This window comes from Ictalurus punctatus, chromosome 15 (genome assembly GCF_001660625.3).
Source record: "Ictalurus punctatus breed USDA103 chromosome 15, Coco_2.0, whole genome shotgun sequence".
Taxonomy (NCBI): Eukaryota; Metazoa; Chordata; class Actinopteri; order Siluriformes; family Ictaluridae; genus Ictalurus; species Ictalurus punctatus.
Genome location: NC_030430.2, coordinates 13,116,355 through 13,140,619, shown reverse-complemented (window position 1 = coordinate 13,140,619; position 24,265 = coordinate 13,116,355). Strand labels below are relative to the sequence as shown.

Here is a 24,265-nt window from a genome sequence, read left to right as displayed (position 1 = left end):
TGGAAGTCTAATTTTACACAAATTGCTTAGGAACATGTTGCAACATTTACTAATTTGTAATCCCGATTTAAGTTTTAGAATCAAATAAATGACATATTTTTAAGTATTATGTTTGGTTTGGAGTAATATTAAATCAACTGTAAATATGTCTTGAGTATGATGATTATATTCAGGGCTACATGAATTCAGAATGCAAAATGGCGCCAAGCTACATGATACACTGCACCTTTCTATTGCACTTAACTTAGCTTAAAGTTATAGCTTATGCCCCAAACAATATCTGCCCCTAACAAAAAGTAGGCTTTGCAACAAAAGAGTAATGTTTATTTTCATAATATTGCACACAATGGAAATCTGTTGTGATATAGTACATTAATGGTTGTTTCATACCCTCCAATATTCTCCATAGGGCATTAACATTAATTTTAATACAGCAACCTTTGCAGGATAGACTTGAATTCTATGTTTTATTAGCTCACCAACACTATTCTGAGTCAATACAAGTAATAGATGTAGCTGTAGATTACTTGCTGGTCTGTGTGTCTGTGGCTTACCAAAAGGTAGCTTAGAATCAGGCATCACGTCTGCAAAATTGCAGAGCAATCATACCTCAATCGAAAGCAAAAATACCCACATTGTTTGGGTCATGAAGAAAATACGTTTATAACAGTAATAACACTGACCTTGTTCATGAAAAACATGATTTGCATTTCCGCTATTTGTTCTCAGTCAAGCCGTGAGAACTTGCCCAAGCATGTAAAGTGGGCGGAGAATTCCGAAATTAAGTTGTCAAACAAATTTAATGAAGGTACCAGAAATTAACTTTTGTTGTTTATTATTTAATCAAAGATTTTAAGCTCAGGTTACTCAGGATAATGTGTTGAAACGATCAGCAAATACTCATTTGTGTTTGTGTCATCAAAACTCAGTAAAACCAAAAAATGGAACAATATCATGGAACTTGTTTTTTTGTTTATTTATCTCACAACAATACATATATTTAAGTATTGACTAAAGGTCCTCTTAGTTTTTACAGTGGAGCATTGTAATGAGAGTATATCATGCCATTTCAGTCAGTGTATAATATTGGTAGGTTTAGAGAAGTAGATAATATCAGCTAATATCCATATATTCTCTACTGCTAAAGAGGAGACACATTTCACTAAGTCCAGGTGGTGTTCTGCTCTGCGCTTAGAGCTACTTCTGTCTGATTTTAATAATGACCAAACAGTTGTGACAGCCTACATTCACTTCCTGTATCTGCCTTTGGTGACTTTAGTATTGTGTTGTCCTCTCATTACAACCTAGAAATGATTTGTGATGACTGTATAAATGTAATCTAACTTGTTTAGTACTTCATCCAGGACATGAACTATCAATCCCTGTACTCAGAGAATGGTTAAACACTGTCACAGCCCCTTCATTTGAACACAGTCCATATTTACTTTGTAAACAGATCACTTTAATACTTCTTCCTCTCTAAACACAAAGCCAAAAATAATTGCTCATATTAATAATCTTATTTCATTTCAGTGAAATTTAACAACAGACATCGTCACAAAAAGCAGCTTTACCGAATCTCAGATGTAGATTTATATTTAGACTCCTAATGAGCAAGTGAGAGGCAACAGTGGTATGGAAAGACACAAGATGAGGAAGAAACCTAGAGAGGAACCACACTGGAAAGGGAACCCATCCTGTTCTGGGAGATACCAGATTAGTGCGATTATAAACCATTCCTCCACTACAGCTATACTATATAGTCAAAGAGTACTGTGTGTGTTGAAAGCATGTTCAGTATGAGCATATTATGAATGATAAGCACAGGACAGGCTTTGTGATTATAGCAGCAGTTCTTTAGTACTGTACATGTCTACAGTATCCAGGTGAGATCATCCACTGAAGCAAGGGTGAGACTTTTTGAGTTGTTGAGAAGTGCATATCTTTTGGGTGTCCATGTGCAATCTTTTGGGACCATCTAGAACAGCAGAAAGTGAGTCCAAATAGCACAAAGTCAGCCACAAGTGGAGAAACTTCCAGCTCCAATTTCCTAGTAAGCTCTTTCAAAATCCTTCAGAAGTGTTAATAATGGAGGTGCTCCTGCAAACTACTTTTTGGTGGAGATTTTTACATTTTATGCATAGAACTTTTATGGATTAAAGCCTTTCCCTTTTACTAACATAATACACATTGCATACTATATATATCGTGCTAACAGCTATCGCGGACTTATGAAGTTGTTCCTACAGCAGTGGATCCATCCATCCATCCATTTTCTATACCGCTTATCCTTCAGGGTCACGGGGAACCTGAAGCCTATCCCAGGGGGCATCGGGCACAAGTCGGGGTACACCCTGGACGGGGTGCCAATCCATCACAGGGCACAATCACATACACATTCACACACCCGTTTATACACTATGGACATTTTGGACATGCCAATCAGCCTACCATGCATCTTTGGACTAGGGGAGGAAACCGGAGTACCCGGAGGAAACCCCCGCAGCACGGGGAGAACACAGGGCCGTGGCGGGAATCAAACCCCCGACCCTGGAGGTGTGAAGTGAATGTAGTAACTACTAAGCCACTGTGCGCCCCTGAGTGAAATTGATGCAGTACACAAGTACCAATGAACGGAGTGATTGTAAAATATTTAACTTCTATTATTCAGGTTCAGTTTTATAATCATATGAAATGTTGCGGGGGGGACTCTGATTAAATGAACATTTAATAAAAATAAAAATCACTTTTTTATTCTCTCAGCAGAACAAAACCTTCCCTGTTCCTCCTTCCTCAAGCACAGACGGTGAGGGACATTTTTCACTCTATAAAAGATTTGTTATAAACTTTCTCCTGCTTAAATGATCAACTGTTGCCCATCTCTGGTTTGAGTTGCGTCTTCAGGCATACAGTTACGAAAAATTTATTAATTCATTGGTTTATAAACATGTTAATGATATAAATCATTTAAATCCAATTGAGGTGGAGTACTAGTTCATAAAATGTTCACTGCACACTAAAGAGGAAGTCACTGCTAACATCATGGTTTTACAGCTGAGCTATTAATATAATACTTTCCTACACTGTTGACAAACTGAATTCCGTGTTAGATTTTGCAAGCATGGTGCCAAATTCATTTCCTGTTTGCTGCTTCTCTAGTGTTTATCGTATGATGAATTCTCAGCTCGTAATAATCTAGCTTTATGTATTTTTTATAATGTGATAATACCACTGTTAAGACTTAACTAACTGTCTACTGGCTGAGTAAAAGCATTCTAAAAGTCTGTTCATGCTTCTTAGATATTGAGAACATAGCCATAGCGCTCTTTGACTATGATGCCTTGCATGATGGAGACCTGGGCTTTAAAAAAGGAGACAAGTTAAAAATCTTACAAGAGTAAGTGCTCCCTGGACATAAGCTTTCAAAAGTGGTACAGTTCCTAGTATACCTTCATACATGTGTAATTTTTATTTTTCATGCTTTGTCTTTCTGCAGGTCAGGTGAATGGTGGAAAGCAATGTCTCTGAGTACTACTCAGGAAGGATACATCCCCAGTAACTATGTAGCTAAAGACACACTTCAAACTGAAGAGTGAGTGTATAATATACACAATATTATATAACATACAGACATTATACATTATACCAAGTGTATGTATGCAACACATAATGCAGATAATTTAGGTACATTGTGGACAAATCCTTGGCACGAACAGCTTTTGCTCACTGAGATTCAATGAGTGAGCACAGGACTGTTTTTTTTTTGTTGTTGTTGTTTTTTTAACCCGCTCCAGCAGAAAGTCTGACCAATCCCAGTTTATATTTTCTTAATGTACTTAGCCTGTTGCATTTTCCAAAATATACACAATTAGAATCACTTTATTCAGCCAAGCACATTTGCATGCACTATGAATTTCTCTTGGAACAAGGTGCAGACATATAGGGACAGTAAGTAATCAAAAATAATTGACATATTGGGACAAGTTATATACTTATATGTGTATACATATTGTATAGAGAGAATAAGCAACAGAATTAATTTAAATTCCCCATGAAATCAAAATGAAGTTTTGAGGCTTTTAATATACAGTGGGGGAAAAAAGTATTTGATCCCCTGCTGATTTTGTACGTTTGCCCACTGACCAAGAAATGATCCGTCTATAACTTTAATGATAGATTTATTTGAACAGTGAGAGACAGAATAACAACAAAAAAATCCAGAAAAACGCACGTCAAAAATGTTATAAATTGATTTGCATTTTAATGAGGGAAATAAGTATTTGACCCCTCTGCAAAACATGACTTAGTACTTGGTTTAAAAACCCTTGTTGGCAATCACAGAGGTCAGACGTTTCTTGTAGTTGGCCACCAGGTTTGCACACATCTCAGGAGGGATTTTGTCCCACTCCTCTTTGCAGATCTTCTCCAAATCATTAAGGTTTCGAGGCTGACGTTTGGCAACTCGAACCTTCAGCTCCCTCCACAGATTTTCTATGGGATTAAGGTCTGGAGACTGCCTAGGTCACTCCAGGACCTTAATGTGCTTCTTCTTGAGCCACTCCTTTGTTGCCTTGGCCGTGTGTTTTGGGTCATTGTCATGCTGGAATATCCATCCACGACCCATTTTCAATGCCCTGTCTGAGGGAAGGAGGTTTTCACCCAAGATTTGACGGTACATGGCCCCGTCCATCGTCCCTTTGATGCGGTGAAGTTGTCCTGTCCCCTTAGCAGAGAAACACCCCCAAAGCATAATGTTTCCACCTCCATGTTTGACGGTGAGGATGGTGTTCCAGGGGTCATAGGCAGCATTCCTCCTCCTCCAAACACGGCGAGTTGAGTTGATGCCAAAGAGCTCCATTTTGGTCTCATCTGACCTCAACACTTTCACCCAGTTGTCCTCTGAATCATTCAGATGTTCATTGGCAAACTTCAGACGGGCATGTATATGTGCTTTCTTGAGCAGCGGACCTTGCGCGCGCTGCAGGATTTCAGTCCTTCACGGCGTAGTGTGTTACCAATTGTTTTCTTGGTGACTATGGTCCCAGCTGCCTTGAGATCATTGACAAGATCCTCCCGTGTAGTTCTGGGCTGATTCCTCACTGTTCTCATGATCAATGCAACTCCACGAGGTGAGATCTTGCATGGAGCCCCAGGCCGAAGGAGATTGACAGTTCTTTTGTGCTTCTTCCATTTGCGAATAATCGCACCAACTGTTGTCCCCTTCTCACCAAGCTGCTTGGCAATGGTCTTGTAGCCCATTCCAGACTTGTGTAGGTCTACAATCTTGTCCCTGACATCCTTGGAGAGCTCTTTGGTCTTGGCCATGGTGGAGAGTTTGGAATCTGATTGATTGATTGCTTCTGTGGACAGGTGTCTTTTATACAGGTAACAAACTGATATTAGGAGCACTCCCTTTAAGAGTGTGCTCCTAATCTCAGCTCGTTACCTGTATAAAAGACACCTGGGAGCCAGAAATCTTTCTGATTGAGAGGGGGTCAAATACTTTTTTCCCTCATTAAAATGCAAATTAATTTATAAAATTTTTGACATGCGTTTTTCTCGATTTTTTTGTTGTTATTCTGTCTCTCACTGTTCAAATACAACTACCATTAAAATTATAGACTGATCATTTCTTTGTCAGTGGGCAAACGTACAAAATCAGCAGGGGATCAAATACTTTTTTCCCTCACTGTAAATATGTCAGCCTTAAGGTTATCTAAAAGCTAATTTGCTCCAAAACAATGACAAAATTCACATTTAGAAGATATATGCATTCAGAATTTACAGTTTCTCTCTCTACCACTAATAGGGATAAACAATTTCTATGACATCATTCTGCACTTCAGCTTCTCATCAGATTTTCTGTCCAATCTAATGCTTTCAAGAATATGAAGTGTCCCGCTACCAACATTATAAAAATTGCCGTTGTTGAGCGATTGGCTATTTAAAAAGGGGTGGAGCCACTCGATATGTCTCACTCTGACTTCCCATTTCAGTGGAAATTACATAAACACATCGAATAATGCTGCATGTTTCAAGGCACTTCATGGGACCTTAAGCTGATTTCCATACTTTTTTACCATAATATACCAACTAGTGGTGATAGCTATTTCTCATAATCTTCTGGTGCTGGGTTAAGAGTAAATGGCAGCTAGGACGTTCTTATACAGTGGGTTTTTTAAATGGCTACCCAAATGGCTACAAGACCAAATTAACCTTTATTATATAACAGTTAACAGCTTTTTTTTTGTTTGATCCTGTGGCCCATGTGGATCCTAGTTTTAATGCACACCTATAATCCAGTGCTGTGAAATACTGTACACTATGTGTGTCTTTCAGCTGGTTCTTCACAGGAGTGAGCAGGAAAGATGCAGAGAGACAGCTACTGGTCTCTGGGAATAAAGTGGGCTCTTTCATGATCAGGGACAGTGAGACCACCAAAGGCGAGTTAAACATACATGCTATTAATTCAACTGAATCTACTTAAATAATTACTTATATTTTATTTCCTAAGTGACTAAGCAGAAATAGGATTCTATAAAGAATACTTAAGATCTATTCATTTAAGTGTTCATCTGAATAATTTCACGCATTAAGCCCAAATTCATTTTTATTGTTGAATTATTAGCATTATCTTCATTTGCACCATAATACAGTTGTCAGTACTTATATTTACTTATACTTATCCACACTTCTGTTTCACAGGAAGCTACTCATTATCAGTAAGGGACCATGACCCTCAAACAGGTGATACAGTGAAGCATTATAAGATCCGTACACTAGACAGTGGTGGCTTCTACATTTCACCTCGGATCACATTCAACACCCTGCAGGAGCTCGTCAACCATTACAAGAGTAAGAGCCAGAGGAAGTCCTTTAATAACACGTACACCACAGCGTAATTTGTTTAAAGGGGTTCAACTGTACAGTAGCTAAACTGAGATAAATATAGCTATGCCTGCACCCAAAGCTAAACCTTTATCTTTATTTCTGTAACAAAGAGACCTTTTAATGTTTTGTGTCTGTGATGCGGTGTGGTCACACAGCATATTTCATATTCTATAAAAATGCAAGAAAATAATTTCAAATGTGATCAGGGTATGCATATATTCACCAACTATTAGAAAATCTCTTGAGATTGTGAGTTGTTCTCACATAATCTAAAGTAGCCTTAATACTCTTTTTGTGATACTGAGTGTATTTTTCCATATAAAATCACTGTGAAAACTTTTTGCTTTGCACTGTGGTCTATGATAAGATACACTCAGATGTAAGAACAAAATGTCACTAGTTTTTCTAGTGTCCTTAGTTTGACTTACATAGCATAAAATAACTTAAAAACATTTACTGCATTAATATATCCTCTCAGTGTTATCAAGAAAGACATTGTCATAGCCACTAGCTCAAAGCCTTTTCCTGCCTTGTGTATCAGGGTTTGCATTAGAGTAGGTCAGAGTCCTTTGACTAACATATGGAGACAGGTTCACAGGTGGGATGTGTTTGTCTTTTTTTTACAGAGCAGGGAGATGGACTGTGTCAATCACTCACTAACCCCTGCATCAGTGCCAAACCCCAGAAGCCATGGGAAAAGGATGCCTGGGAAATCCCACGAGAATCCCTCAAGCTGGACAAAAGGCTGGGAGCTGGACAATTTGGAGAAGTTTGGATGGGTAAGTGCCGACCACCAGTTTCCTCTTAATGTTTTGTGATAACTTCTTTTGTCTGGCATATTTTAACCCTCATGGCTTTTCACAACAATGTTTGCTTCGAATGGTCAGAGATATTACTAAGTGTTGTTAAGTTTTGTGCATATGAAACCCAGTTTCGTATATATTTTTCCTGAAAACCAAAACAATGGTTAAATGAATGAAGAAGGATATGTATTATTTTAATTGTAGTTTGGCTTCTTATTTTCAGCCACATACAACAAGCACACCAAGGTGGCTGTGAAGACCATGAAGCCGGGCAGTATGTCTGTGGAGGCATTCCTGATGGAAGCAAACCTTATGAAGAGCCTCCAACATGACAAGCTGGTCCGCCTCAATGCTGTAGTTACCAAGGAAGAGCCCATCTACATCATCACAGAGTTCATGGAGAATGGTGTGTTTGTATGTGTGTGAACAGATACAGGATTTTCTGGATAAAAGGTGAAGAGAATTCATTTTTAAATATGCCTGTATGTGCATTTTAAAGGCAGTTTATTGGACTTCCTCAAGAGTGACGAAGGAAATCGTCTCCAGTTGCCCAAACTGATAGACTTCTCTGCACAGGTGAGTTTGGCTGTGTCTGTGCCTGTGCCTTTCCACTCTGCTATCATTCTGCAGTTCCTGCAGTTTTTTGTGTATGGAACTGAATGTACCATGACACATTTGCCTTTGATGTACAAAGCAGGTTTGTCCCGTTAGTGGTCGAATTTTAATATTCAAATCTGACAAGCAACAGGTACCTCTGTGTGCAAAGGTAGGCTTGTACATTGGCCCCTGGCGTATCAGGATTTGTGTCTGTGGATCATTGGAGCATAAATGATTTTATGAAGTTTCTAATCACATAGTAAGCCCAACAGATTTTATTTACAGAATTTCTTTTGGACTTGCAAAGGGAGAAAACAAACATTTATCCCTTGAAATTAAGGTGTTCAAAGATAAAACCACAAATATTGATCCCTTTAATTATAGGGCTCCATGGATAAAAATAGTGTGTAACACTATTTTAATGCTCTGAAGTACCACTTCAGAGCCAGTAGAGGCAGTCTAGAACATATGCATAGCACATTGATGTGTGACGATGACGACTCTTACTCTAGATTGTATTTGAGATACAAATCTACTTGTCTTTGCCTACCCAGACAGCAGAAGGCATGGCCTACATCGAACGAAGGAACTACATTCACAGAGACTTGCGGGCTGCCAATATCCTGGTTAATAAGAGTCTGGTGTGCAAAATTGCTGACTTTGGTCTGGCACGTATCATAGAGGACAATGAATATACTGCCAGAGAAGGTGAGTCATTAAACAGTCCTCAAATCAGCATACTTGCTAATACTCATTCTTTATTTACTGATTTTTGTTGTGTTGCTAAACCAAATAAAGAATGACAATGTAAATTCTAACCACAGACCTTGCTATTTTTCTGTGTAAGGTGCCAAATTCCCCATTAAGTGGACTGCTCCGGAGGCTATTAACTATGGCTCCTTTACCATCAAATCAGACGTCTGGTCCTTCGGTATTCTGCTCACTGAGATTATCAGTTACGGCAGAACACCATACCCAGGTCAGCACTGCCACTTCGCATTCTAATTTAGGGTTTTTAAACCTGTGGGGCGCATCCCCCAAAGTAGGCATGATTACTTTTAAAAGTAAAAGCACATAGGGGAACAAATCTTTGTATGTACAGATGGATGACATATTTAAGGAACAGTGTCTCCCTCAATTGGTATTTTGAAGATGGTGGTATGCACTGTTCAACACATCGGTCCAAAATCTCCCATGGGTGTTTAATTGAGTTGAGATAATTGTGAAAATTACTCATATCAACATCCAACCATTCAGTGAATCCTCACACTCTGTGGATAGGGGCATTGCCATCCTGGAAGAACCCACTCCCAGATATAAAGATATAAATGCTTCATTATGGAATGGAGGTGATTAGTCAGAATAACTGTATTGATTCAGTAGCATAACAGAACCAGTGTTTTTTTCTTTGTTGTCACCATCTGCAACATGACTACATTCGAATGTGAAGCCACAACGTCTCTGACGACCTCTAGTGGCTGGTAGCATTACTATTTAACCTCATTCAAATCCATTATATGTCAAGCATATCTTGCATGAAGCAGTTTTTGCCTTTAGTCCAACAGTCTGTCAGCAGTTAATAGTGTTATAATAATAACAATAATAATAACTGTTAAAATAGCATCTATTTTGGAAGATGACATCCTGCATGCTTCGGCAGTTCTTTTCAGTAAGCCTAAAAGCAAGTGTGTGCATGTACAGTGGTGAAATATTCAGTATTGCAGGCAATCAACTAAGTTGTTACACATGTTGATTTATGGTGCTTGATAGGCATAGTAAGCTGTTCTGCAGTAGAAGACACATACAAGTTGATGTTTCTAAGACATAAAAGTTTGCTTATACAGAAAATCTGTTACTTTATTTAATTGAAAACACTTTAATACAATAGATCTGTGTACTCAGACCATCACATATTATTCAGTCAACTGTGGCTGCTCAATAAATATTAACAAATACCTACTGCACAGGCCATAGCTTCACAAAAGGTACAATAGGAATCAGTGGGGCAACTTGTCCAGTTTTTATAGTCATTGGTTAGGACAAAGATTGTTAGCATTGTACAGTATGTTCTACATTGACATATCAAAATATATAAGATATGATATAAAATATCAAATGGGTTAACAGAGTATAAGATCATCAAAAGATGGTGCATTGTGTGTACATTGTGCAAACATTTAATTTTCACTGTCACTTTATATATGTGTATTGTCCAGGCATGACAAACCCAGAAGTGATTCGCTCTCTGGAGAGAGGATATCGCATGCAGCGCTTGGACTCATGTCCACAGGAGCTGTATGACATTATGCTAGAATGCTGGAAAAACAAGCCAGAAGACAGACCGACCTTTGAGTACCTTCAGAGCGTGCTGGAGGACTTCTATACGGCCACAGAGAGCCAGTACCAACAACAGCCCTGAGATATACACACACACTCACACGCGCACACACACACACACACACACACACACACACACACACACACACACACATTCTTAGGCTAGGCACATACAGCAAGCGCACATGCATTAATATCCAATGCAAATGTGCAGTGAGTGAGTGAATTAACAAATAATGCAATCTTAATTTAATCATGCAAAGCCTTTTATCTTATGTTGAGTGTAGCATATGATTGCACAAAATTGTACAAAGTCATAATTTATGTATGGGATTATTGAGGATTTTTATCTTTTGCTGTTTTTTTTTTTTTCTGTTCTACTAGTTCTCATTTCTTTAACAGTTTTATTTTTTTAAAAGTAGTGAATTTCAGAAAGTTTAGTTCAATGCTTTCACATGCTTAGTGAAACTGATTCATTAAAAAATCATGAAACATTATGAATTTGAATGAATTCAAATACAAAATTATACTTTAACCCCACTCCTAAGCAAAATCTCAATCTTCATAACTTTTCATATGAATTGCATTATTATGAATTATGAATTTGCAGTTTGGATTGTTGGAAAAGTTTACACAAAATAATTCAAAACTTCAACCTATATTAGGTTGCAGCCACCAGAAATGAACTTGTTTGGTTTGTCATTCATCAGCAAAATTACAGCTAACAACTTTTTATTTGAAATTCATCGTTTCATAATGGTAATTTTTTTTGCCATGATGTACATTCAGTAACTGTCCAGCTTTAATGTACGCTTGTGAATTCATACTACTTCTGAAAGTGTTGTCAGAACTCTCATTTATTTACCATTGCAATTTCATTTAAAGGTTTTTTTTTAAAACATGAAGTAACTTTCCCTAAACATCTGTGCAATAATATCATAATATAAATTGATATTAATCTTTCTAAAATTCATTTAAACATAAAAACATTTCCTAAATGTCTGTTGTACTGTGTATTTGTAGTAGTTTTTCGTTAATTCTGCATCTCACTTACAACCTGCTTACATTAAAGTGCTTCATAGAGATTAAATTAAGAAAATGATCATTTAACCTTGAAGCTGACTAAAAACAATAAGAAATATAGAAATATAGTCAAGACCGTCAACATGACATGAATTTGTATGTGTTTATACCTTTTTCTATATGCTTTTTACATTAATGGATATTGAATCTTGTGTATTTTTTTATTTTTATGTTTTCCTTTGATGGCCAAGGTTATATGTGTGAACTGATTTAACAAGTACTCTTTTTCTATTTAGTATAATAGAGGTTTGTTCTTTTAACATTTAAGACTAGAAAAATTTTCCCTTCTCAAAACAGCTACAACCAAATAAAAAATTTCAACATTCATGGTACACAATGCAGGGGTGGTTATTTAAGTGAATTCTCCACAATTTTTCTACTCGGTCATATTATTATATGTCTGTATTAGTAATCATGGGATTCTGGACCATGTCTATACCAGAATTAAAAAGATCATGGTGCAAAAATATTGCACTTCATTTGAGGAATCCTAATACATTTACATGCATGGTACATACAGTCCCCTATTAAGTATTGAAATGGCAAGGCCAATTATTTTGTTTTGCTATACACTGAAGACACTTGGGTTTGAGATCAAAAGATGAATATACACCTACATTATCAGGAAATGAACACTGAAATTCTGTTCAAGTGTCTCATCGAGTCCATCATAGAGTCACAGAGTGTTGCTTGTCGCTCTGAATTGGACAGCAAGGCCCTGGTTTCCTCTGATAATCATACTGATGGATGGGATGCCTTGTGTATCAATCTGTCTACTGTCTCAGTCAGATGGAATGGTTTGGCACCCTCGGCCAGAGTACCTGCTCCTAGGGGTATAGCCTGTCAGAGAGAAGAGCAGGTAATATATTGCTATCCAGCAGTACAGGAAACACAAGCCTTGTATGCGCTCATGTGGAAATTTTTCTGCGAATGGTGTGTTAGACAAGGAGAGATCTGCATCAATGCTAAAATATGTGGCAGCTATTTCTGCTTAAACCACATTCTTGTTGGCTAGAACTTCAGTACTCTCTGGCAAAATTCAAGGTTCCTAAGGTCATATCATCCACTTTTGTGAATCAACCACAGCATTCTATGAAAGGGACCCATTGGAATGATTCTTTCTATGCCCAGTGCACATCTTGCAGATCTACGTAAAAACCAGACTGCACTGATTTGATCCTCAGATCAGCTGTCGTGGGGGAGAGACACCAGATGCTTCTCTGTCTAAGCAAAGACCGGCCCACTGGATGTAATCACCTCAAACTATAAGCTGGCTGGGAATTGGGCCCCTGTCCTATCACTTACATGAGACACATCTCCTCTTCATGGGCAGTACTGTACTGGGCATTACCATTCACCTTTTCCTAGTTCCATAATGTTAACTTTGCCCCTCCCAGTGAGATGAGCGCAGTGATCATATCTGTATGTCCTTCTACTCAGTCTCAGGGTGAGTTGGTTCCTTGTAACATACTGGTATAGGTTTATATTCCTGGTATATCCAGGAGTCAAAACACTGGGTGAAATAGAATGGTAGATTACCCATTTAACTGTGGCTCTATGAACACCAGATAACTGCCAAGGTTCCCCATCAGTTGGAACCAACACAGAAGAGGTAGGAACTCTGCAAGAAGGTTCCAGATGATGTCTTTATAGTCCTCACTTTGCACACAGGGATACTGTCATGCTAGAATAGGTCTGGGTTAAGCCCCTTAGTGCCAGTGAAGGGAAATCTTAATTCTTCAGCATACAAAGACATCCTAGACATTCTGCCTCCAACTTTGTGGCAACAGTTTGGGAAAGGCCCATATACAGGTGTGATGGTCAGGTGTCCACATACGCTTGGCTACAAAGTGTATTTTAAAGAAAACACCACGTCATACAATCACCACAAGGCTTTGTGGTGAAGTTCTCAACATGTCCACTCATGCAGTATCCAGGTGTTAAAACACCAGCCTCTGGCATGGTTCACAGAATTACAGTTGAACATTTACATTTATGGCATTTGGCAGATGCCCTTATCCAGAGCAACTTACATTTCTCATTTATACAACTGAGCAGTTGAGGGTTAAGTGCCTTACTCAAGGATCCAGCAATGGCAGTGCTGGGATTTGAACTCAGGACACTCAATATACTCTAGCTTCAATATACCTCTTTTCTAGATGCAGTTGTTTTTAGTGTAAAGCCTAGTGAAATAAGTGAGATTAATATCCAAAAGTAATGACATATATTAATTGTGTAATATAGTCTGCTTATGTCTACACGGAAACAAGACTTTCAAATTATTACACACACACACACACCTTTGCCTTACTATCCATGTGAGGACCTTCCATTGGCATAATTATTAATGCAGCTAATGAATGCTAAGCCGACATGTAAACCTAATAACGCAGTTTCAAGCTAGCTGTTACACACAAAAGCTGAAAACCCGGCGAAAGCAAGCATTAGCAAATCTGAGCATTAAAACCTATACTAACAGCATTTATACTCTGAAGTACCCGTTTTACCAGCACACCCCTATTTTACAAACAAAGACGAATGTAGCAAAGCCTGACGAACAAGTCATATTAATAATTATAATAATTAATAAACTTAAGAAGCCTCTCAATTCAGAGGTAGCCGAAGACGTCATGATTTCGAACTTACGAATTTCCGGTGAGGTCACGAATGACACGTGTATTCAAGATGGCGGCTGCGATGGTGAGTTGAAACGACAATTCTGTTTTGAAAAATAATACTTGTCTGTGTTGATTCGGGTGTATTGTGTTTTAGAATAACTACAACACGTAGTTGTTTTATACGTGTTAAATATGTGTTGCTCTTAGAATCAGCCGCGGGACGTAGCTTAGCTATTTAGCAAGCTAGATAATTAGCTAGTTAGCTTCTTATTCCTCTAGATTAGCCAGCTAAACCAGATAGCAGTCATTTGATTTGTAAAGTGAATCTAGGCACGATGTCTTGCCGAACTGACAAACAATTATGAAATGGTTTCTGGAAACGACACACTGTTTTCAGGTCGCTGTAACGTAACTCTTGTCATTGCTAGAATAACTCAAATAATGTTAGATTTGCTTGTCACTTAGCTCACGTAATGGAATGCAGTTTGAGACTTAACACGTCCTGACAATCTTTTGCTCTTAGTCTGCGTTTTGATTCCACTCACCAGTTTAAGATGGTTTGGGAGTTAAGACAGATTGAATAAAAATTATTCCCCGTTGGAACTTCAGTGACGAGAGATTCAGGATTCAAGAGCTTTACAATCCAAGAAGTTTTCATGTATAATAAAATTCATAATTTGCACCATCCCACAAATGCTGCAGTAGATTAAAAAACAACAATAATAGTTATAATTAGTCATCGATAACCTTGTACACAGATACTGTCGAAACTTGTTCGAAGTGTTTGTATAGAATTGTGTAAAAACAAAATAACAATATGCCATTATAATATGAAATAAAAACTATTCAACTCTTGTTAATATTTAATTATATATATATATATATATATATATATATATATATATATATATATATATATATATATATATATAATATATTAGCATACTTAATCTTGGTGAGTTGCCATTAGTCTAATATTGGCAGCATAAGACATTAGGCACCACACATTAATTCAGAAGAACTTTCACTAAACCATGACTCATGGTCACAACTGTCTTTACCTTTCATAATTTTTCTGCTCTGTAAGAATATTCTCTGGCTCTTTTTTTTTTTTTTTTAAATAATAATAAAAACAACACTTTTACATAATAGCTTTATTTGACCCAAATTAATGATTGGTTTCCAGCAGATTCTTGTGCAGGTATAGAAATCTATAGAATTAATACTCACTTCCAGACCTGGAAAAGTACTGAAATTCCAGATGCCTGACTGAATATTCCATATAGACTCAAGACACAAGGTTAGAAAGCTGTCATCTTGACCATTTCCTTTATTGTCTGCACTCATCTGTCACATGCAGTCAATGACCTTTAAAAAAAACATTAAAACTAAATTCTGACAATTGTAAGAAATCAATCTAAAAAGACTTGAAAAGCTCTGGAACATTTCTCCAAAGGAATTCTTTTAGCAACGAAGCGTTGTAAGTTGAATCTGCCTTTGTATGAATGTTTTATGTCGCTACTTTGTCATTTTGGAGCTATCGGTGCTAAAATTATGGGCTAATCCTGGCATGTGTTGCTCAGTGTTAAAAGCCCTGTTATGATTTACATTAGGTGTTTTGTTTTTCGTTTTCTCTTTTTTTTCTCTTTCTCACACCATTGAATAAAGCAATGCTTATGAATCAGTTTCAGTTTGGGTGTGGCTTTGTGTTTGTTTTGCAGGAGTCGTGGGTCATGCTGCTGCTCCTGTCTCTACTGCCCTTGGTCCAACCATTCTATGTTCCTGGTGTCGCACCAATCGATTTCCATCAGAATGACCCCGTTGAGATCAAGGTGCGCATGGCTGCCTGTTCAGCTTTGCAAAAGGAACTATACTGCAGATTGTGTTAGGCAATAAGACTACAGATCTTTTTACTTCTTAACTGGGCTGCATGGTATTGTTTGTTAACCACTGTGTCTATATTAGTCTTGCAATCTTTGTGTTGATGATTTGTACAGAAGGTTTCGCTTTCTAAATGAACAGTGTCCGAAAAGCTAATAACTAATGTGAGCATCTTGGTTCTCTGCATCTCTTGACAAACAGAAATAACCATGCAAGAGCCTGGGAAAGCCTTTCACATGGGCACAATTTGACATTTTCTACTATATATAGGTCTGAAAGCTACAGGTTCTTCTGAACTGAAATATGTTTCTCTATTGCATGTATCTCAACCAGAAGTAAAGTTGTAGCATTAACGTTTGGGGTAACCCACAAAATTGAGAAGGGAAAAAGTTAAATGCATTTAAAGATTTCATTCCAATGTTGCTGAAAGATCCCATGTCTACCACTACATTTCTAACCTGATATACCTATGGGGTAAAACATTTCTGCCAAATTTGGAAGAATTATAAGTTTACATTGGGAAATTATTTATCCCTTTGATCATCAGCATCATCCACATCAGACTCTCACTTGAGGTAAAAGTCACTCTTAGCATTTATACACGCACCTCATCTCTTCACTTGACTGATCTCTGTCCTAAATTGGAGATAAAATAATCACTGCTTAATTCAGTCTGTTCTGTTGGCTAAATTTCTTTCTATTAGGTCAATTAAACATTTTAAAACATTGTCTGCTGCTGACTGTACAGAGCGTGCAAGTGCTTTTCTCTAACAATTTGACAACACGGGTGCATTGTGGACATTTTGACACCCGATATCTCATTGTGAACTGAACTGTTTAGGCTCGTGTCTGTTTCACTATTACATGTAGTACCCGACAACTTAATCAAAGCATGACGTTTTATTGTGTAAAAAAAAACAAAAAACACACACACAGCTAGAAAGTTAGATATTTTAAGGAAGACTGATTGCATTTACTGTTGTTTGTTAAACTGGCTTCTTACCCAGTGTGATTTTCCCAGGAAAACACCCAAAGCAAAGATAGAAATAAAACGCTTAAATAAAAACATTTTTACGTCATTTTTCAAATGTTGTCATTAATGTACATTAATGGCAGTAAACCAGAATTTTGGTGAAGACCTGTTTTTTTTTTTTGTTTGTTTGTTTGTTTCCCCCCCCCCCCCCCCTTGTCATTTTTGGGTGTTTCCCAGAATTCAGCCCTGCGGCAGTGATGTGATGTGTTTTTCCAGCCCACTTCACGATTTTGGGGAAAATAAATATATTTACATCATATCAGTAGTTCAGCAAGTCATATAACATTGCCTAGTATGTTGTCTATGTCGTGCAGCCCTACGTTCAAAGAAACTTTTTCTCAGTACAAGAATTTTAAAGGTTTTTGTACTGTAGATATTTACTGTGGCTGCTCGATAGATGTGAACCTGCATGTAGTGTAATTAATCATGTACAGTTGTTTTGTCATGTATAGGCAGTAAAGCTCACCAGTTCCAGGACTCAGCTACCCTATGAGTACTACTCACTTCCCTTCTGTCGACCCATGAGCATTGTATACAAGGCAGAGAACCTGGGTAAGTTATGGGGGGTTGGATGAAACGTGTCCGTGTAAGAAACTAACGCGCTCTCCAGTTGGATCGCCGCTAATGAATTTTACTTTTTTGCTCCTCTTGTTGTGATGTTGATGACTGTGATCAGGTGAGGTTCTACGAGGCGATCGTATCGTGAACACACCATACCAGGTGCAGATGAACCAGGACAAGAAGTGTGAATTGGTGTGCGCGAAACCAGGGCAGCCCGCTAAACTTAGCGTGGCCGAGAGCAAGCTTATTGCTGAGCGCATCCAAGAGGAGTACTATGTTCACCTGTAAGTTACTCTATCATTTAGTCACCTCTCCCGCTGATAGTTTTACCCGCTAATCAATAGGTTTTAACTGATCTGAGAAGACCATAACATTTTCTATACCTTACAGGTGCAATGGTCAATATGTTTCTTTTCTGACTAGTAAAAATGATGTGGAAAATTGTTTAGAATTGATAAAAAGTCATTTAAACCATTGCCTCAGAACAAGTGTATTATGTGACAGCTTGGAAACCTGCCTTCTGGTCTGGAATGTTTGTTTGGATTTGGATTGGCCTCTTTTCATTCGTTTTATAGAAATGGCCCAACACCCTCTTCAAATCCTCATAAATTATTATGAGGATTAGTTTCATGTTTATAGAGTTATAACTTGGCTTTCCAGCAGTTGAATGTCTGTGTGTGTTTGAAAGTGATGCCATGACAGTCCTTGCTAATGGTAACTTTACTTAGCATGCTAGTTGAACCACCAAGTTTTTTGGGCAGAGCTTAGTGTGCATGGGTGGAAATGAGGGCAGGCTCAATGAGTTCAAACAAACATTAAAATCTCATTCAGCTCCACCCAATTAACTCTTAGTGACATGTTTTGCACAAGTCTTACCTTAATAAAAACATGAACTGATTATTTTATAAGTTGTCTAAGCATGATGGGGCTTGCTGTTAAAGGAAACTGAATCAGTGACAATATTGGGTGAGGCACTCACTTGCAGAACTGGAAAATAGAAAAAATGTACAAAGTGGAGTGGGATATTCTCCAATAAAATCGCACCTTTTAAGCATTTCATTCCTCTTATACTGCAGCAATTTACCAACAATAGCAATTTTTAGTTTATCAGTGAACAACAGTAAATACTTTTTAATTGTTTATATTGCATTTAAAGTTGTTGTTTTTTCCCCACATTCTTGATGTTAATATTCCAAAAACATGCACATTTTTTGTTAGAGAATGCAGAAAAACCTTCTGCCCAATCAGGTTTAATAACTCATCAGGACTATGGTATAAAATTAAATAGAAGCTATCTTACAAGATGCAACCCCAGCCAATTTCATGAATGAAAAATGTAGCAAATACATCATCTTGCACTGCATTTATCTCTTACGATTGGTCATTTCTAACTTTTTACATAAAAGTAATGTTCCCTTACTGGCATATTGTACAATTAAGTTGTCGTTTACCCTTAGGCATGGGTGACCCAGTGACATCAGCTGGTACTGGGGGCATGTGTAGTTTTAGAGATCAGCTAATGGTTTGCGTTTATCCCAGAAGTATATGCCCAAAGTATCATACGGACCCAGAAGTAGTATGCTTCAGTATAGAGTGTCAAGTAAAACTCCTTCAAACACATTTAACAGAAAACAGTGTCTCCTACTATGGAGCAAAGATGAATCCTTCCTAAAATGGAGGGCTAATCTTTCATTTATTTAATATTGTAGTTCACACTATGCCTGAATGAAAGCCTTCATTCATTCATTCATTCATTCATTCATTCATTCATTGAGCATTAATTACTGTACTCTCTCATTCTCTTTACCGGTGAGTAAATGTAACATGCAAATTATACGTACTGGATAGAGTATTTTAAACATGCGTTGCCAGTGTGTAAGATGAAATATTTGCTTGACGAAAAAAGCTTAGTGTATGCAAAACCGTTTTTCTGCTCACTGGGTTTAAAAGGAACGTTTATTAAAGCACCTATTATAATGCTTCTGTGAGCTTTAAACTAGTCTTTTGTTTCAGCGCACCATCATCTCACATTTCAACACATAGAGAGCGAAAGCAAAGGAGCAACAGAGCATACAGCCAATGACTGCTATTAAGTTTTGCACGCACAAACACAACAGGATTCGTAATGTTATGATCAGCTCTCAAAAGTGAATACACACTTATTTTGCCTGCTGAGCATTTAAGCATTGAAGTATAGTTTCTCGTGGCAAATAAGTAACGTGTAATGTCTTTCTCTGGGTGACCCCATTACCATCTGCCAGTGATTGTCAAGCCGGCCGGTAATGTGTATAGTGTTATAACAGAAAAAAATCACTTGATTTGCTCAGCGTCTTGCTGCATGAAGGTTGCTGTTTCCATAGATTTGAGTTGCAATTTTAAATTATTTAGGTTAACCTATTTGTGATGGATCAGCGTAGCCAGCGCAAGACAAAGCTGGAATATTAGCTAGTTATCTACTGCTGACTACCCAGCAAAAATATGCACTGTTTGGGGATCCTTGTGTAGAATTTTTAATGTATAAACAATGCAACTTAAATTTCAACCTAAATTTTTATTATATTGCTTAAGGGCATGAAAATATGGTAATGAAACTGCATTAATGCCTTTTAAGTCTTACAGTAGTGTAGGGTAGGCAATGCATTGTCTTTCAGGAAACTGGAATAGTAACTGTTCTAGATTACTGGACTGTACAAAGTTATTACAAAACACTAGTAGGAAATATTGTGCCTTCCAGCTGTCTTCTTTTTTTTTGGTGGGAAAAACATAAAAAAAATAAGCTGAAAAACAGCCTGAGAACAGGATATTACAGTGTATATTTCATATTAGAAATATTCAAAAAGTTAATACGATAGTGGAGTCCAATTTTCTATTACGTTTGATAAATGATGAACCCTTTCTCAAAAGTGTACATTTGAGCTCTATACAATTTATTGCATTCTCTGTTTTTAAGAATGCTATGAATTTTTTCATGACATTTGTTGTCCAAATTTTTTTTATTAATGGCATTTGTTAACTGTTGCTAGCATTTTATTTGTTTTACATTATGTTAATTGCAATGCCTCTGACCAGTTGATGTGTATTAACAGAATTGCAGACAATCTTCCAGTGGCCACTAGGCTGGAGTTTTACCCAAACAGAGAGGGAGGGACAGATGAGGAACAGAAGAAGGACATAGTAAAAGATGTCCAGTTTGAACATGGCTACAGATTGGGCTTCACTGACAGTAACAAAGTAAGTGCACTTACTGGCTCTGTCAGTTAATCTTATTTACGTGGTGGTCTGGAAAAACCTGTTGGATGTTATTATGACCGAATTCTGGCCAGAAATTAGGTTTTGGCCAAATTTTTTTTATTAATAACATATTGCACATACACTTCCCTCTGAAACTACTGGGAAGTCAGGACCAATTCATTTGGTTTGTGCTATACACCAAAGGCTGATGTCTATGAATTTGAGATCAAAAGATGGATATGAGATGAGAGTATGGAATATACTCTAGTCTATACATGTATATAGTATATACATCTAGATGTGTTAAACAACATAAAACATAGAATATTTTGTAGTAGACTACCCTATTATTTGGCGAGCAAAAGTATTTGACTTCAAGACTTATCTGTTCCTGTAAAGTAAATAACACTTAATATTTGGTTGCATATCCCTTGCTGAGACTCAAGCTTGTAACTCACTGACATCACCAAATTGTTGGTTTCTTCTTTTGTGATGCTTTTCTAGGCTTTTACTGCAGCCTTTTTCATTTGTTGTTTGTTTGGTGGGTTTCTCCCTTCAGTTTCCTCTTCAAGAGGTGAAATGCATGCTCAATTGGGTTAAGGTCTGGTGATTGACTTGACCAGTCTAAAACCTTCTGCTTTGTCCCCCTGATAAAGTCCTTTGTTGAGTTGGCAGTGTGTTGGATCATTGTCTTACTACGTGATAAAATTCCTCTTGATTAATTTGGATGCATTTCTCTGTAAATTTGCAGACAAAATGTTCCTGTAAACTTCTGAATTCTTTCTGCTGCTACCATCATCAATAAAGATTAGTGAGCCTGTTTCAGAAGCAGCTATGCAAGCCCAAGCCATGACACTACCTCCACCATGTTTGACATATGAGCTTGTATGTTTTGTATCACGAGCAGATCCTTTCTTTTTCCACACTTTGGCCTTTCCATCACTTTGGTAGGGGTTTCCAGAACTTTTGTGGCTGTATTTCTTTGCGAAATCCAATCTGGTCATCTGATGCTTAATGCTCATGAGTGGTTTGCATCTTTTGGTATGGCCTCTACATTTCTGCTCTCGAAGTCTTCTGCAAACAGTGGATTGTGGTACTTTCACCTCTGCCGTGTGGAAGTTGTTGGTGATGTTGTTGGTGATGTCACTGACTGTTGTTTTGGGAGTTTTCTTCACAGTTGTCACAATGTTTGTCATCAGCTGTTATTGGTTTCCTTGTCCGACCCAGTCAGAGTCTGTTGCTCAGTACACCAGTGGTTTCTTTCTTTTTCAAGACATTCCAAATTGTTCTGTTGGCTATGTCCAATGTTTGTGCAATGCCTCTGGTTGATTTTTTCCTTCTTTTCTTAGCTTCAAAATGGCTTGCTTTTCTCCCATAGACAGCTCTCTGAGCTTCATGTTGGCTTAAGCCCAGAGTATACTTAGTTGTTTTCTACGTGTACGCTAGCATATTTGCACAGTTGTACACATAGCCTTTCAAAGTATACTCAATTTGGCATGTATGTGTACACAGGCGCTCAAAGCATGAGTATTACAACAACTTGCATTACCCCTCCTGGCCTACAAGAGTCACTACAGAGCAGTAAATCAGGTCTTCTGGTGTGAAGGACGACAACAAAGAGGAATAACAACACGAAGAACAATGGAGGAGAAAGACATGCTGCTTCACTTATTGTTACTAGAGGAAGCAGAAATTTAAATGAAAAAGAAAAGATGGTCTATGCGACCACCCAACCAGAAAAGCGTGAGGGGTGGCAGTTTATTCAGATTTTTCATCGACTACCTTCAGAATCAACGGCCCTGGGTCATTGTTGCCACCTTGTTGAACAACAAATAGTGCAAAAGAATTAAATGCGCATGTCCGACCTGCATATACTTTGTAAAAGTTGAAAAATCTGGAGGCGCGCATACTCTGCTGATGACTATATTTGTGTCACGCACAAAAAGTGAAGTATACTTTGGGCTTTATCCTTTTTAATAAAAAATGCAGTCTTCACAGGAGAAACTGAAGGTTAAAACCAAGAGTAGATTTTCAGAGCTGTTTATTTTTAAATCTGAAATTTTTAAAAATTTAAAATATATATATATATATATATATATATATATATATATATATATATATTTTTTTTTTTTTTTATCTAACAGGACATACCCGAGTAAACAAGAAACACCTGTTGGTCACATGTTCCAGTATTTTTTTTCCACCTACAGTGAGGGTGAAAAAAAGTATTTGATCCCCTGCTGATTTTGTACGTTTGCCCACTGACAAAGAAATGATCATTCTATAATTTTAATGGTAGATTTATTTGAACAGTGAGAGACAGAATAACAACAAGAAAATCCAGAAAAACGCATGTCAAAAATGTTATAAATTAACCTGTAGAGTCATAGTAGTATTCAATTTGAGACACAGCTCACGACAGCAGTCATGATGACAGTGGAGACAAACAGTGCTTCTCAATGTGTTTAGTGATTTCAATTGCTGTGAATGGAATCACTAAACATTTTACAGTCTGTCATGAAATCCAGATGGACAGGGATTTTTATTCTTACATGCTCTGTACAGATGACTGAGGACAAAGTTCTAACATGTTTAAATATGGTAAACTTTACTGAATAAACAGTTGTTTTCTCCACCTATGTAAGAGCAAACAGTGATTAGTCAAGCATCAAGTGATATGTTTAAATACCACAAGTGTGTAAACTACCTCAGGTGATGATATATACCGATGTCGACTGTGCTGACATCTTTGGTGTCACAGATGCTGTTTTTCTGTAAATAGATGACTGTTGGTTTGGTGGGACTTGTGAATAGCCTGTCTGTCTATAGCCTATGAATGAAGGCAGATATAAAAATGGGCATAATTGTAATGGTCATTAATATCGGTTGTGTATTATTTAATATATATCGTTAAAATCAAATCGATTAATAGTAGTTGCCTTTAGACAATTAGTATGTTGGTGTCTTTAATCTTTAAATGCAAGTTTCTCCCTTTTCAATTCTGGAGGTAACCCAAATTCATAATGCTATAACTTTACATCTGTTTGAAATACAGTAGAAAAGAGAAACGGCTTTCAGTTTGGGAAATCCTGCATTTTCCAATGCTTCATGTATTTGAACATTTATAAAAAATACACAGGACAAAATACAGGATTTTTACATCCTGTAGACTCGGGGTGGGATCTCCAAATATTTAGTGACTGTGTACTATGTATAGTATCCTACTCTGC

General features: G+C 37.4%; 2 protein-coding genes and 1 long non-coding RNA gene across 5 annotated transcripts in view; 2 read left to right on the top strand and 1 right to left on the bottom strand.

Moving 5' to 3' along the window:
- Positions 1-12,048, top strand: part of hck (HCK proto-oncogene, Src family tyrosine kinase) — a 19,171-nt gene extending 7,123 nt beyond the window's left edge. Inside the window, exons 3-13 of one of the 2 annotated variants that reach the window (XM_017486987.3) lie at positions 2,767-2,806; positions 3,301-3,397; positions 3,497-3,592; positions 6,340-6,443; positions 6,706-6,855; positions 7,518-7,670; positions 7,918-8,100; positions 8,194-8,270; positions 8,846-8,999; positions 9,139-9,270; positions 10,508-12,048. In XM_017486987.3, coding sequence (XP_017342476.1) covers positions 2,767-2,806; positions 3,301-3,397; positions 3,497-3,592; positions 6,340-6,443; positions 6,706-6,855; positions 7,518-7,670; positions 7,918-8,100; positions 8,194-8,270; positions 8,846-8,999; positions 9,139-9,270; positions 10,508-10,710 — 1,389 coding nt within the window. In that variant the 3' untranslated portion in view covers positions 10,711-12,048. Of the gene's footprint in view, positions 1-2,763; positions 2,807-3,300; positions 3,398-3,496; positions 3,593-6,339; positions 6,444-6,705; positions 6,856-7,517; positions 7,671-7,917; positions 8,101-8,193; positions 8,271-8,845; positions 9,000-9,138; positions 9,271-10,507 lie in introns of both variants that reach the window. The other variant, XM_017486986.3, reaches the window with a different exon arrangement.
- Positions 11,301-14,406, bottom strand: LOC128635163 (uncharacterized). The gene is made up of 2 exons (XR_008398054.1): positions 14,358-14,406; positions 11,301-12,551 (listed from the first exon to the last, which is right to left on the bottom strand). It is a non-coding gene; the product is annotated as an uncharacterized LOC128635163 (long non-coding RNA).
- The window catches only part of tm9sf4 (transmembrane 9 superfamily protein member 4), a 27,556-nt gene continuing 17,608 nt past the window's right edge, over positions 14,318-24,265 (top strand). The window contains exons 1-5 of one of the 2 annotated variants that reach the window (XM_017486983.3): positions 14,318-14,411; positions 16,051-16,161; positions 17,696-17,795; positions 17,920-18,088; positions 20,891-21,035. In XM_017486983.3, the coding sequence (XP_017342472.1) occupies positions 14,379-14,411; positions 16,051-16,161; positions 17,696-17,795; positions 17,920-18,088; positions 20,891-21,035 (558 nt within the window). In that variant the 5' untranslated portion in view covers positions 14,318-14,378. Of the gene's footprint in view, positions 14,412-14,675; positions 14,727-16,050; positions 16,162-17,695; positions 17,796-17,919; positions 18,089-20,890; positions 21,036-24,265 lie in introns of those variants that run through there. The other variant, XM_053686523.1, reaches the window with a different exon arrangement.